Source organism: Ammospiza caudacuta, chromosome 4 (assembly GCF_027887145.1).
Source record: "Ammospiza caudacuta isolate bAmmCau1 chromosome 4, bAmmCau1.pri, whole genome shotgun sequence".
NCBI classification, from domain to species: domain Eukaryota; kingdom Metazoa; phylum Chordata; class Aves; order Passeriformes; family Passerellidae; genus Ammospiza; species Ammospiza caudacuta.
This window is the reverse complement of record NC_080596.1, coordinates 22,187,976-22,202,821: the sequence shown is the minus strand read 5'-3', so window position 1 is coordinate 22,202,821 and position 14,846 is coordinate 22,187,976. Positions and strand designations below refer to the sequence as shown.

Here is a 14,846-nt window from a genome sequence, read left to right as displayed (position 1 = left end):
GTAAATGAGGCAGAAGCATCTTTCCTGCTCACCAGCTGTGAAATGGCTAAACACAGCTAGATTTGCAGAAATCAAAATAAATGTATTTCCAATAAAGTTTGGCAACAATATCAAATCTAAAGCTGAAAGCAGAACTACATTTTTGTGGTTTTTAAAGTTACAGTATTATAAATCAATGTTATCTCATGATGTGCTTGTCAGAGAAATGTATTTTACCAAAACAGTGAAATGCTGGTAGTAGCATTAACCTTGTGTTGAGTTGGATAGATGTTCTTTATTCAACATAAATTCATACTTTCAATATTTTCTCTTTTGTCCATTATCCCCAGATGTACCAGCGTTCAGCAGAGCCTCTGTGCTTTTGTCTGAGTCCTGTGTATGCTAATGGGGTCTGTGTGCATGTTTTTGTTCACATATAAAAGAATTACAGATGTAACAAAAATAAAAAAATAAAAGGTGGGATTTTGGATGGAGGGGGTTCTTGAGGGAGGAGCTCCTGTATCTGTTTTATATTGATGGAATAAACCCTGGAGGGTCAGCCTGGCTAATGCTGAGATCACAGAAGTAAATCTGGGTCTGATAGCTCACTAATATTTTTCTTGTAAAAGGAGGTAAATGTGGCATTCACCCCTAGCTAGAGAATTAGTGTGAGAGCCATGCCACAAACAGGCTCTACTTTGTAGATTCAAGCAGACCTTAAGACTTTATTTTTACACTTTAATTGTAGATATAACAGACTTACAAAGGCACTGAAAGAGAGTTGGTTTTGTGAATGGATGTTCCCACAGGAGCTATCCTCTGGTCTGTTATGTGGAAGACAAAGTTGAAGTCCACCTTCCATTTCTACCTTCCCACATCCTGCACAAAGGAGGAAAAGTGATTGAAACCCACTGTTCATTTCTGTATTAGACTTTGACTTTCATGTTATTTGGGTTTTTTAAGCTAGTGTTCCCACAGACCCACAGAGGCAAACATTTTGAGGTAGTCAATGTGCTTGGTCACATTGATCCAAAAAATAACCTATGACCAGAATCAGTGTGGTTTCTGTAATTGTTATGGTGTTAAGCTTAGGTTGCATTTTTGTATAGAGGTAGAAAGAACTGTACATTATTCTAATCTGTTCAACCTCATATACAACAATCATTTCCCACTAGTTGCTAGGAGTATCAAACTGTCTTTGAAACAATATGGAAATTTTATCATTTTATAATGGAGTCTAGTATGATCAAGATAAATCTATTGTAACAGCTTCCCTCCTCAGAACTCTTTGTACATGCCTAATTCTAAATATAAAGGAAAAAACAGACATTTTTTACTCCTTCAGTAACTCTAAATGTCTGGAATCTTTGTCTAACTTTAGAGAAGGAAATTTAGCTAAATATGTGTAATACCCAAAGTGGTTTTGATTATACATTACCAGTATTGATTTTTACGTAGTCCCATTAAATTTCTACTTACATATTGTTTTATATTTTTATTAATGCATAAAAGAATTAATCAATGCTTACAAAGGAAATTACCAAGATGACATTTTCAAACACAATATTTGCTATAGAATACTGCAGCAGAATCATCTTACCTTAATAAAATGGTTTTTCTTTTGTTGTCTGAATTTTTCCCATCCAGTAAAACTTCACATTTGTGTGGGAGTTTTCAGCATTAATTATTAATTATTCCACCTGTTCTTTGGATGTCATTTTCCCCTGCACAAATGGCCAATATATATATATATATATAAAAAATACCATTTTCTGGCTATGCTTCTTTCTAAAGGGAAACTTTTCATTGGGAACCTATAAATTCCATTAGATCCAAATGGTAACCAGTGTTCCCAATATTTATCCACTTTGCAAAGAACTGATAGATGACTGGCAGAGCCCTGCCACACAATACTCTCTGCCACAGGTATGTCTTTTCATATGAGGTATCCACAGGAAGCCAGTTAGATGGATTGGTTGTTCCTATCCCATAAAAATAATCAGGAAAGTTTTCATGCTCATTTGTTGGTTTTTTACAGATTTTGGCAGGCATCACTGTGTTGATTCCACTTGATTTTCCAGCATGTAAATTTTATAATTTTCTTGTTCTAAATGAAAATTTTAAATGTGTTGTAATTTCAAGACACACTGGGTGAAATCCTGTAATGCTTATGTGTTTACCCATCATTTTAACCTGTTCTGTCTGTTCCTCTTTTTCTATCCTGAAATGTTTCTGTCCTGAGTGTTGAAGGTTGGGCATACATCACAGAAGGGAAGAACCCTCTTCACTTCTTTTACATAAATGGATACTGGGCAGTTTTGGCATCCAGGGATGCACAGCTCCTTTCCATCAAGCTCCTGTGTCTCTTTCTATGTCCCCATCTGTTACCTGAAGCTGGAGGAGTCATTTGAAATATAGACATAAAGAGTACTTTTTTAATGGTAATTTATCAAGATTTCCTCCCTTTCATGGAGGTGATTTAATTGATGTTATTTCCTCATTATTTAGAATGAAATATATGATTTGTGTACAGTAGTAGTAACCTGGGACCAAAATGAGCACTTTTCATCAATATGAATGAGGAGCTTTATTTATTTACTTCCTTCTTTCTTGCAGCTGTTGCAGCAATGCAATGAACCAACTTTTTACTTCAGCTGTGCTTTGTATGATTTTTCCTTGGGTTTATCTGTACTTTTCAGGCTTTTTGATGTCTTTAATAGAAAAAAAATGTACAGTAGCCAAAGGCTTAGGTTTCTAAGTTACCTTTCTGTGCCAGATAGTAATGACTGCAGGCCCTGTATCCAAGATTAATATTGTAGAGGCCAGTTAAAAGTAGGAACTGTTCCAGCCCAGCACATAACATTTGTGACACCTCCTGACACTCTAACAGCAGGTTTTCTAATGTGAGCACAATTATTACAACAAATGCTGTAGGTCCCCTGAGTTAAATGCAATACCAGGAATTATTTCTCAGACACCTGTGTGTTTCTGCTACCATCCTGGATTATTAGAAGGATGTACTGCAGGCACTGACAGCATCATGTATGTATTCAGTTTAGGGAAGCTTCTGAGCTGATGTGACAACTTCCTAACTGAGGTGCCTTTGTACTCTTTCTGTTACACCTCATGCATTGATAACTCAATTGGCAGTGACCTGCAAGGATAGGATGCAACATTAGAACACTACTGATAAGAAAGTACTTGAGGGATGATAAATAAGGCAGTGCACATAAATAAATGCTACTTTTGGTGCACGCAGAGCTTGTGTAGCTAAAGAATAAAAGCCATGTCCAGGGATGCTGCTGCATGTAGTAAAACTCTTTCAAGAACTAAGAAATCTGAGTGGAAGCAGCAATGGAAATGGTGTCACCCACAGCATTAGCACAGACAGGTTGTCTTCTCCTGAACCGTGCACTTTGCCAGTGACAGGCATGTGCTCTAAGTAGAAAATGCCCAATCTTTTACCTCAATATAAATAGGCATCCTGGGGCATGCAGGATACTGTCATATGTCCCTGGGCATCTCCCATCCTCCTTCAGAACTGGAAAATGACATTCACTACTCCTTTCTTGGAAATGTGCAAAAAGGATTTCCATAGACAGTCTTTGGAGATTTCCTGTTTTCTCATGTGTGTAATAGATTGGGTCAAGCAACAAAGAGGAGGGATGAAAGAATAAAATTTAATTTTATATGCACTCTCCTGTCATCGCCATTGGAAAAAAATGGATGAAAAGAGGAATTCTGCAATACAGGTGATGTCAGTGTTAAAATAAATTAAGATCATATGATTTTATGCAGCAGCTGTAAGCCTTCAGTTATGGCAGGGTTCATAATAATAGAGTAGATTCCAAGCGAATGTTAAAAAATTTCTCATATGTGAATAATTAATCAGAAAAATAGCAGCATTATCTACAGTACTTTAAGCCAGCATAGATTAAACATATAACCTGTAATTTATTCCATTTTGGGGCATCTGAATTGTACTAAGATAAGTTGTGACAAATTAGAGAAACAAAAAATAATACTGAGTTGTATTTCAGCATATCATTCTAAAACAGCATGGATGCAAAGGACACCATCTTAAGTCATTGATTATCAGAAACTCATAAAAGCACAGGCTCTTAAAATCTTTTAAATTATGGATAAGGAAAATTGATACTGCAAATTAGGGAGTACTTCTTTGGTTTTCTGTAAATTGCCAAAACACAGAGATATAATTGCAAGTTACATTTTTTTGATTTGTAATTTTTGAGTAGTTTCAAACAACTATTAATAATGATCAAAACCCTAGTCACATCATGGCTAATTGGAGAACAGTTGAAGAAGTGGGAAAGCTTTAATTTTGTGTTCTGTGTGAGCAGAGAGATTAGGAGGGAAAGAAAAAGTGGAAATTCCTATTGGAGTATTTACTGTTTTTACCTTCCTGTTTCATAGGTTTTGAACACCTCTGTAGAAATCTTCACAAGCCTTTGTGATTCTGCTGGCCTGGGCAGAGCATATGCAGCTGTAGCCAAGATGCTGGCAAGGTAGGTTAGCACATCCTTGTCTGACTGTCAGTGCAGATTCACTCAGCTGTGAAAGACTTAAATTGTTAGAGGTCTGTCGCTTTCCATTACTGACTGCTTAAATTTTAAGCAGTGCCCTTTTTGCAGTAAGTGACCCTTTCATCGACAGTTATTTTAAACTGTTACACATTTTTTAAAGTGTATGGTTCTAGTTTTTCTTTGCCTGTACACTATAACATGTCCTTTTTCTTCCACATTTTGAGGGCTTTTTAAGTGTTAGGGTTTGGTTGTTTGTTTTTTTTTTGGTTTGTGGGGGACCTTACCTTACTGGAAAATGGAAATGCAGACCTATTTTCCAGGTTAAGAAAGAAAGAAAATCTGGAAGAATGTTGCAAGCTCCAGTAGGTGTCTCAGTGTAATATTTTCTGAACTGTGGGTTTCCATTTATTGCACTCACTTCTTCTGTGGAGGCATTTCTGGTTTGTGCATGTGTAACTAGGTACAAATTTGTTCCAAATACAATGCTTGTGTTCAATATTTTTGTTTCAGCATCTGGCATTAAAATCTTCCTCCAGGTGAATTAGTTCAGGTACAAATAATTTTGGCATAAAGTTGCCTAATGAAATTATCATATGAGATAGGGAAAAAAAGAGATTAAAGTGAAAGTTCCTTATTCTTGACTTATCCTATGACTTATCCTTGAAGACCTCAGTGCATATGAGGCATGATAGAACTTGGCAATTGTTTATGGAGAGGGACTTGTCACCTGATTTATTTCAGTGTGCAGAGCAAATTCTCCTCTTTGAGTCAGATCCCTTGTCTCTTGGCCTTATCCAAGCACATAGGGATCAGCCACAACCACAGTCTTCTTCAGGTCTCTGATGCATAATTATTCATGTCTACATGTATTCTGAGCATCCTAAATAAGGACATGGGAAAAGATATTCAAAAAGAATTTTTGATATTCAAAAAGGTATTGATATTTTTTGATATTCAAAAAGATATTCAAAAAGAATATCTTCAAAAAGACACAGAACAGACTAAGAATACCAGGTCCCAGTTTTAAAACCATGTTAATTTCCTTTCTGTGATTTAGGCATTCTGGAATGAGGGCCCATGCATTTATTTACTCAGAAGTTTCAGATTTTGAAATCTTTATGAAATTAGTTTGCTAAACCCTTCATCTGAAAGATACTGCCAATGCAATTCTTTTTTAAAAGCAGACCTAAAGATGGAGTGGCTAGTGATTTTCTTTTGTATCAAATCTGTATTCCACTCCTTCTGGGAGCATTCTTTAACTATCCAGAAATGGACAGTCCCACTGCTACCAGTTGTTGCAGTTTGAAAAAGAAGGAAAACAGGAGATGAGGAGCAGTGGGAGCAGATACTAAGAGCAGTAAGACCCCACACTTTAGTATTTAAGGCATTCTCCTGGAAGAGGAATATTTGGATTCATTTAGGTGAAGGAGTAGTTCAATCTCATGTGTAGGATCAGGGATTTAATCTGTTGGAGAATAGATTAAAGAATAGATTGAGTCTTCTTGGTGAAGACACAACCCTAAACCCTTTCTCTGAAAAATGGCTGTTGTTTTACTTTTTATAAAACTCATCCGGTAGCTATGCCATAAGAGCATTTAATTAAATTAAACACCTTACATATATACCTGCTCTGAAGAGCTTTGGGTATGTGATAGGCATTAACTGTTCAACCCTGTCAAATGTCACAATGGTTCTCAGCAACTTTCAGTTGTTTGAGAAACTTACACGTGGAAAAGTCTGGGCACCTATGAATCATAGAATGATAGAATCATAAAATAGTTTGGGTTGGAAGTGATCTTTACAGATCAGCCTAGTCCACCCCCTACAGTGAGTAGGGACACCTTCAACTAGATCGAGTTGCTCAAAGCCCCATCCTGGCTGGCCTTGAATATTTCCAGGGATAGGACACCAACCACCTCTCTGGGGAACCTGTTCCAGTGTTTTGCCACTCTCATTGTAAAACATTTCTTCTGTACATCTAATCTAAATCTACCCTCCTTCCGTTTAGAGCCCTTGCCCTGTTGCAGCAGGCCCAACATTTGCTCAACAATTTGTCTTTATCTTTATTGTAAGCTGACATTAGAGCTGTAAGGTCTCCCTGGCAACTTCCCCAGGCTGTACAACTCCAGCTCTCTCAGCCTGTCTTCACAGGAGAGGTGCTCTAGCCCTCTGATCATCTTGATTGCCTCCTCTGCATCCACTCCAACAGGTCCATAGCCATCCTGTGCTGAGGATGCCAGAGCTGGACACAGAACACTTTGGATAAATGCACCAGTAATTACTGCTGGTGACAGAATCCCCATATTCAGCTTGTTCAATTTTCCTTTACTTGTATTGTTACCTGATTTAGGCTAGATTTGTGTAAATAATTTTAAATTTGATGAATAACTTCTTCACAGGAAGATGACTGTTTCCAAAAAATGATGCATTACAACCATAATGTCTGTGAGAATTTGCACTTATTTCCTCATGACAGATTGGAGAAAGTGCCTGAGCCCTCCTGAATGGCTCAGAACCTGTCTATGGCTTTGGAATATTTTGTGAAATCTTTGCTGCAGATGTTTCCAGAGACTATGGGAAACTGAAAATCTTTATCATGTGCATTTAGTCATGTCATTTTCCAGGGGAAAGAATCTGATATAATAGCATCATGTTCTTGACTTATTCTGCCAGTGTCCACCATGGTAATGACTTCTTGTGGACACATGATTTATACATCCAATTCCATCACATGAGCAATCCTATAAAAGGTGCATATTTTCATAAAAGTCTAATAGGGGTAAAAATCTCATAGGGCATTTTAGCATGAAACTGGAAAATGAGTTGCTGTAGATGTGTAATCTCTTCTGCTGAAGTCATCATAACTGTTCTGTGGGATCATGAATGACTATATCTTTAGGAAATTGCATTTTATGCATTTAGGAAGGTGATGTCTAAGGAGATAGAAAGTGTATGGCTGTATAAAATAACATGTAGATTTTTGAAGGAACTATAAAATATTAGCCCTTTGAGTAGGAAAGACCTGTTTATCATGTTATCAGGTCTTGTGCAAAATGTTTCAGTAATCCTTCTAGCATACTTTAAATATCTCAAGCTGTAGTGCTTTTAAAAGTACTTCCTTTGAAAAATTGTTAAACTGTTCCAACTGATTTCTAGCTGGCATAAGTGAAGTCCTAACAGTGAGAAATATCTTACTGATATGTATCAAATTGATTCCTGTTTTCCTCAAAGAGGTTATATGCCCTAGCAATTTTCATATTTCCTATATGTGGAACAGAAGTTTTGATGTGAAAAGTAAAAAATGGCCAAAAATACATCAAAACATTTCTATTAATTCATGAAATTAAGAAAACCTTTTTACATTTTCTCCTGTCACTGATTCCATTTGCTTTATTACTTTCAGCCTCTAGCCCACAAACTTGGTGGTACAATCAACAAACCCCTTAGTGGCTGTTTCATCTCTGCTCTATTTGATTTCTCCACTCTGAGTAAATGATTAAGTTTTCATGCATTGGTTCAACCAAAATCTATGTTCACTCAACCACATCCTTTATTGATTACTTCTACTGCAAACAGTAGGCCAAGTGTGATATACATAATTGGACAGTTGTCAGGGGATGTGGGTGTTAACAGTCCTGTTTTCCCAATTGGAAACTGGAATCACCTTGATACACAAATATTCTGCACTGTTTCATTCTCATTCCTTGGACCAAGGAGTCCTTTTCCTCAGAATATATGTTTTTAACTCTCAAAGGTCTGGTTGAATGGATTTAATGATTATACCATATAATATGCTCTTCAAGTTGCACCTGTGCACTGCATATAGAAAACTAGAAAAACTGGAATTAATATTTGTCTAAGACTTTAACCTTGTCCTTTAACTTATATAAATCATATGCTGTATTTCTTTAGGGAAGCATTTGATTTTCTTTTCTTTGGAAAAAAACCAGGTTAAAAAAATATGTGCTTCTAATTCTAAAATTTAGAAGCCTTTTGACATTTGGTAAGTGTTTACAGTCTGGTATGTTTTGTATTCTCATGGTAATAAAATACTTAACTTAGGAAAGTTTAGTAAATCTAAGTCTGCTAATTGACCTCTAAGCTTTACAGTAGCATATACTTGAGCATTTCAAGAATGTTAGTTTGCAGTGATTTAGCATTCTTTTGTAGTAATCTTACCCTCTTAGTCACATACAGATAATCACTGCAGTATTTTAAATTTGCAGCTAAGCTTTGCTATGTTTCCTGTTTCACGGTAGGCTGTTATAATTACTCCAATAGCATAAAAGAGAGAAATTCAGAGTTCTGCCAGATTTTGAAAGCACATATCCCTAATATAGCTTATAATAAAAACTGTATTGTAAATAAATGCCAGGCCATCATTTGCTGCAGGAATATAACTTGAAGGTAGTTTAAGATGGTGAGAAAATAAATCACAATTCTTTATTGCTTACAGAAACTCCTATTTTTGTGAATTTCTTAATTAAGACTGAATTTTCTGTCTTGGTGCCTTGACATTTAACATGCTACACTCCTACATTAGTGACTCAAGTTCATGGCTAATATTGAGGTCAGCTGGAATAACACTCCAGCCTTAAAGGGAAAAAGGGCACCAAGCCTTATTCACTAGCAAGCTCAAATGTCTGTCTTATATCTTGCAATCACACTGCTGAGGTCTTATATTGTTAATATGACCAGCTTTATTAAAAAAAAAAAAAAAAAAAAAAAAAAGAAATCTGCAAATGTTATTGTCAAAGTATGTTAGCCAATTTTCAAGTTAGATGCAGCTGTGACCTCAGGTTGCTCTGAGCTCCCTGGGATTTGGGGGTGGCACCTGCAATCCATGGTTTATAGGTTTGCCTGTGTGACCCTGGCCACCTTTGATCCAGCCAGCCAAAGGGCAGTGCTGTGTTCAGGGAAAGGCTGTCAGCCCAGAACTGAGATACAGCGCTGTCATGGAGCTGCTGCTGCACCACCAGGTTCTAGAGCAGCTCTGAATGACAGAAAGCCTTACTGAAAAAATCTCCTTCCCCTATTTTGTCAGGACGTGAGGTCCAGCTAAATTGAAAATATTATCAGCAGCTCCGTAGAAAGAAAAAATAAAATAATGGGAAATCCAAAAGCCCTCTTAAATCATCCACCTGTGTTTTTATTCATGGCCTTAAAATATGGCACAATATTCTGAAAGAAAGTTTTGTTCTATTTTGCTGAAAGGATCCAGTTTTGCCCTCAGACATTCTGTGTGAAGTAGTCTCACTGGGCTCAGCACAGGTAGTGCTGGAGGCCATTTGGAAATAAAATCCAATCATGGATGAGTCATCACAAAGTAAAGTTTCTTTAGAACAAGGGGGTAGATCTTCAGCATTTGAAGAAGCCATCTGAGTAAATATTTCATTTTGTCCCTGTCCTTTTCTTCAGTCAGGGAAAATCAAGTGAGGCTGTGAAGTACTTGGGAGAGTTTATGAAGGATGCTGAGAGTGCTAATCTAGGCCAAAGCCTGGTGGATGCAAATGTCCTACTTGGAAAAGTTCACAATGAAAGAGTAAGTACTGTTTGTAGTAATGATCTGAAACAACTTGATTTACTTCTTGGTAAAATCTGATTATGCCTAGGAGATGACACAGGAGGATTTGATCCAGGTGTTGCATCTTGCAGGAGCTACCCAAGGAGAAGTCACTGTGTGACTAAATGAAATGTGCCTTAATTTTCTGAGAAAGGTGAAAATTTCACATCATGTTTAACACACAGAGTTTTTTTTCTAAAATAGATGAATAAAAAACTCCAAATTCAGATCAGAACAAACTTTACATGTTGTGAAAAATCCACATCCAGATCACCATTGGGGCCATATATGCCTATAAAAAGTCATCAGTTAATGCAAATGAAATATTATTGCACTCTACATGAATGTATACTGCATTGCATACTAATGGACTGTTTATAATCTTAGCTACATTTCTTCTTTACATTCTCTCAGCCAAATTTATGAAATGGGTTCTAGCAGCAAATAGTTTGTCGAAGGTCCGTTAGCAGTGGAAAGACTTTCTCTTGTCTCCACTTGCACTGCAGTGACACTTGGGTTTTGAAATCAAACAGGTTAAAGACATTGCTGCAAAAGTGAAGGATTCATGCTTTAACACCTATTTTAGAGCTGAATTGCTACACAAAATTATTTAGATACAATAAGTAATAAAAAGAATTTGTTCTGTATGCTGGCTAATACGGAACTTAGGAAACACTTCCACTACAAATAAGATAAAACTAGAAATACCCTTTCTATCTTCTGTTGCATATTTTTTGTCTCAGTTCTGTGTGTAATATATTGAACAGAGTACTTTCCCCTTTTCACTTACACTATCCCTAAGTACCTCTTTTTTGTTTCCTGGGCTCCTCTTACAGAGAACTCCCACTACCAAAATTGCTGTCCTGTTTGTCCTGGTTTTATTTCATACACAGTAGAAATGTTTTTACTCTATAATCTCTAAATTAGCCTGAGAGTTTTCTGTTTACACGTGTTCTTAATATAAATACTGAATTTCCCGTTGAAAACTAAGTTTTAAGGTCTTTGACAACTTGATGAAGTAGCTGTAAAATGGGTCTGAAACTTAGAAGAAGAGTCATATGACACTGTGCTGAATTGTTCTCCTCCAAATCTGAAAAATAATTAAATAAATTCTGTTTAACTACTTCTGCATTTCATTCCTTCTTCCACCATTGCTAATAATCAATTCAATAGAACTTGTATGTTAATAACTAATCTCTATTTGATTGTTCTTCAAATTCTCCTTCTCAGTTCAGAATTTTCTGCCTTGAGCTGAGGCAGTGGTGTAGAAGGGCACAAGTGCAGTAACTTAATAATATTAATGTATATAAAATATTTAGTTTAACCATAAATTTTAAAATCTTGAAGTTTGCAATTCCCTGTTTTCTGTATCATTTTTTTCTGCAAGGTCAGCAGTGTTTACCAAAACTGAGTGTGAATTAACATTTCCTCTTTTGGATCACTGCCTGCTGGTGTCAGCTGTCATCACCAGTGTTCTCTAAGTCATTATTAGGGTCTTTTTATTCAACTCTGTACAACCCCCAGTAATAAAATTTGCAGAAGTAGTCCATCAAATTAAAGATATTTCTGTTTATATCCAGATCTATCCATGGGGACCTTTAGTAAACCAGGGATATAACTCTTCCTGTTCTTCCAAACACAAATCACTTTGACCAAATTCACGTTGCTCTGTCCGCACTGTTGCTGTATCTTTCCAGTTCTCTTATCTCACTATTCCCTCACCAGCAGTATCTTTCTTTAATGCTGTACACACAGTTTGCTTTCTAGTCACAATTGTTTTACCCAGATGTTTCTTCTTTCCTAGCATGCCTGGGTTTGTGTTCTGCAGGAGTAGTAGGTCTCATTTCCCCCAGTTCAATAAGCAGGTTGCTTACTTAATATGTACACTCTGAAGTTTGCATGGTAACTCTGTCATTTCTCATTTCACTTTTTCTGAGTTTCTTAGTCTGATTTGCTACATTCCTCTCACTAATTGCATCACTTAACCTGCTATAGTTCTCATGAGTATGGTAAGTAGATGTTTCTGCTTTTTATTATATTACAGCTTATCATTCTTTATTCATTGATGTGTCCTCATAGGCCTAATTCTGCTCTTCTGCTGTATTAAACAAAGCTGAAAGACTACCAGAATTGCTATTGCTCTTTTTTTTCTTTTTTAATCATAAGCACATGTTAGCAGTTATAGGAGTTCTCATCCCAAAAAGTGGTATCAAATGAAACAGGTACCAGTGGAAGTCTCACCTCCCAGTTCCATACAGAAGAGAATTTCAATCTCATTAAATCAAGGTGAGAGTGAAAGGGTAAAACAGCTCTGAGAATGGTTTCAGTCAGGAAGTTTCTGCCATCAGAGCAGCAGAATTCCATGCCAACGGTAGGATAGAGAGATAAATTATTTGAGTTTTCAATTCAGCAACAGTTGGGCTAAATTTCTCCTACTTTTTCTCTTTTGTGATTAGGAATATCCATAGTGTTTGTATACCCCTTTCTTCCTCCATAAATGAGTAAGTTTAAATTTCTGTTCTTTTCTGTGCTTTGTTTATCCTCTTTTTTCCATTTTTAGGAATTATTTTTTAAGATTCAATACTACCATAAATTAGGACCTTTTCTCCCACAGATATGTTGAATGCAGGGAAACAATAATTTCTAAACAGCCTGGCTGCAATCTGTACTAATACTTACTGTTGATATACTTGGATTTGTATGCTCAAAATGCTATTCAATTCAAATATATGGGCAGTGTTATCCGGATTTTAGAGGTTAGAAAACAGCAAGGGAGAGTGATTTCCTTAATGCCCTGCCATGAGTCACTTTGTGGGCTGCCACATCTCTGAGGTGGCAGAGGAGCAGGCTCTGATGTCAAAATAAAATACAGGTGACTACAAGTAGCTTATAACATTATTTTCTTTTTTTCTCTCTTCTTTACTAGGGGAACTATAACGAAGCTCTGGAACATTTCAGTCAGGCCTCTGAGGCAGCGAAAGCTTTGAACAATTTGCCCTTGGTGGCTGAAACAGAGAGTTACTGTGGCATTGCCAAGGCTCATCAGCTGATGGTGCCGTTCAACAGCCACGTAGCAGCAGCAGCCGATCCCCTCAGCCTGCAGTGCCTGCTGGCATGGAAGCAAAACAGAAGTGACATGTGCACTGACCCTCTTCCAGGCGGTAAGGCAGTGCTTATGAAACACATTAGTGCTGCATTGTCCTCAACACTTAAGTCATTTTTCTTGTAGAGTTTTATTAAATTATTTCCCGGGTTTAATCCTTGTATGGAACGGAGGTTGGGCTCTACCTCTGTGCGCTTGTTTTAGAGGTTGAATTAAACAGGTTAAAATACAATATAACTATTAAACAAGTTAAAATACAATATATCTGGGAGAAATTGATACTAGTAGTTGCTCTGGATGGTAACTTGCATTTTTTCAGTGCTGTTTGCCAAACACCACAGTTACCTGTTGTAGTCAAAACATAATTGTTTTAATCTTTAAAGAAAATAATAATAATCTCCATTTGCAGTACACTTTTCAAGTGCATCCAAAAATAAGATCCCTGTTACTAAAAGTGAGAAGTAATTTCTGTTTCACATAGTTCTGAATCTAGAAAAACACGCTGCTTTTTTTTTTGGTATCCTTGTACTTCACATTAGAGAGAAAGGGAAAAAATAAAAGCAAGTCTGCTTACTTTACTATGTTTCCTTATCTCAGAAAGAGCAGAGGAGGACTTGGTGTGGAGTAGCCCTCTTTCTTAATGGGTTAAATTTTCTTTGCTCTTTTTACCTTGTACAATACATTAATACAAGACAAACTGAATTATGCATTATCTCCAGTAGTATAGTACTACTATACTACTGATAGTAGTAAATTGTATTGTACTGAGGAAGGGGGAGGTATATGTCTACTCTACCTTAAAACTTCCTGCTCTGTATTCCTGTGAAGAGTGTGAATCTGGGCTGCAGTGGAAATAAATGACAACTGGGGCAGTCACAATATGGAGCTTCAGGGTTACTTTGTTATTCCTTCAATTACCCTGCTCCTAAAGACAAAGAACTGCCTGACTGCTGCTTTCTTGTGTATCTCACAGAAGTGGAAAATTAAGTATAACTTCAGTGGTGAATTTTGTATATAAAATAAGTGGTAATTGAAGATATTAGCAGTTTAACAGGAGCCAGGATGCCAGAGGCAACACTGGGAGCTACTGAGAATTATGGAACAAGGGCATTCATTCGGAGGCTGAAGAAATAAATTAGATAGCATTCTGTTTAAAGTTCTAACACTTCGGTAACACTTCTTCAGTGGCTATACATATCTATATTTGTGATTTTTGTCTCAATAAGTGAACATCTAGCACACTGACAGATTTTGTTGACTGTCAGAGTTATTTGGGTGTATGTCTCCTGTCTAGACCTGTAGTGCAAATGCCAAGAATTCCAACAGAGATGATCAGAAAAATAATTCATAAAAGAATTTTATATTCATTTCATATAAGGATCACTAACTGTAGCTGATAAAAATAGGAAGCAAACAAAAATCAACAATGGCAAAAGCAAATAAAAAAAGAAAACTCACAGGAACCTCAAAGACATGGAATGAACTTTGTATCTCCAATATGAATTTTAGTTCTTGCACCTAAAGGGGTTTTCTGTTCAGCTTTTATACATGGCTTTTCCCAGTCAATTGTGAAACTCATTTATATCCTGAAATTATATGTGCCCCTTTAAGCTCAAGAATCCTGCTCCTCTTTAACAGTACTTCAGGGATAAACAGA

General features: G+C 36.6%; 1 protein-coding gene across 1 annotated transcript in view; it reads left to right on the top strand.

Annotated features, from left to right (window-relative positions):
- TTC29 (tetratricopeptide repeat domain 29) overlaps positions 1–14,846 on the top strand; it is a 125,098-nt gene that overhangs the window by 57,529 nt on the left and 52,723 nt on the right. The window contains exons 8-10 of the mRNA XM_058804312.1: positions 4,414–4,505; positions 9,942–10,065; positions 13,013–13,247. Coding sequence (XP_058660295.1) covers positions 4,414–4,505; positions 9,942–10,065; positions 13,013–13,247 — 451 coding nt within the window. The remainder of the gene's footprint in view (positions 1–4,413; positions 4,506–9,941; positions 10,066–13,012; positions 13,248–14,846) is intronic.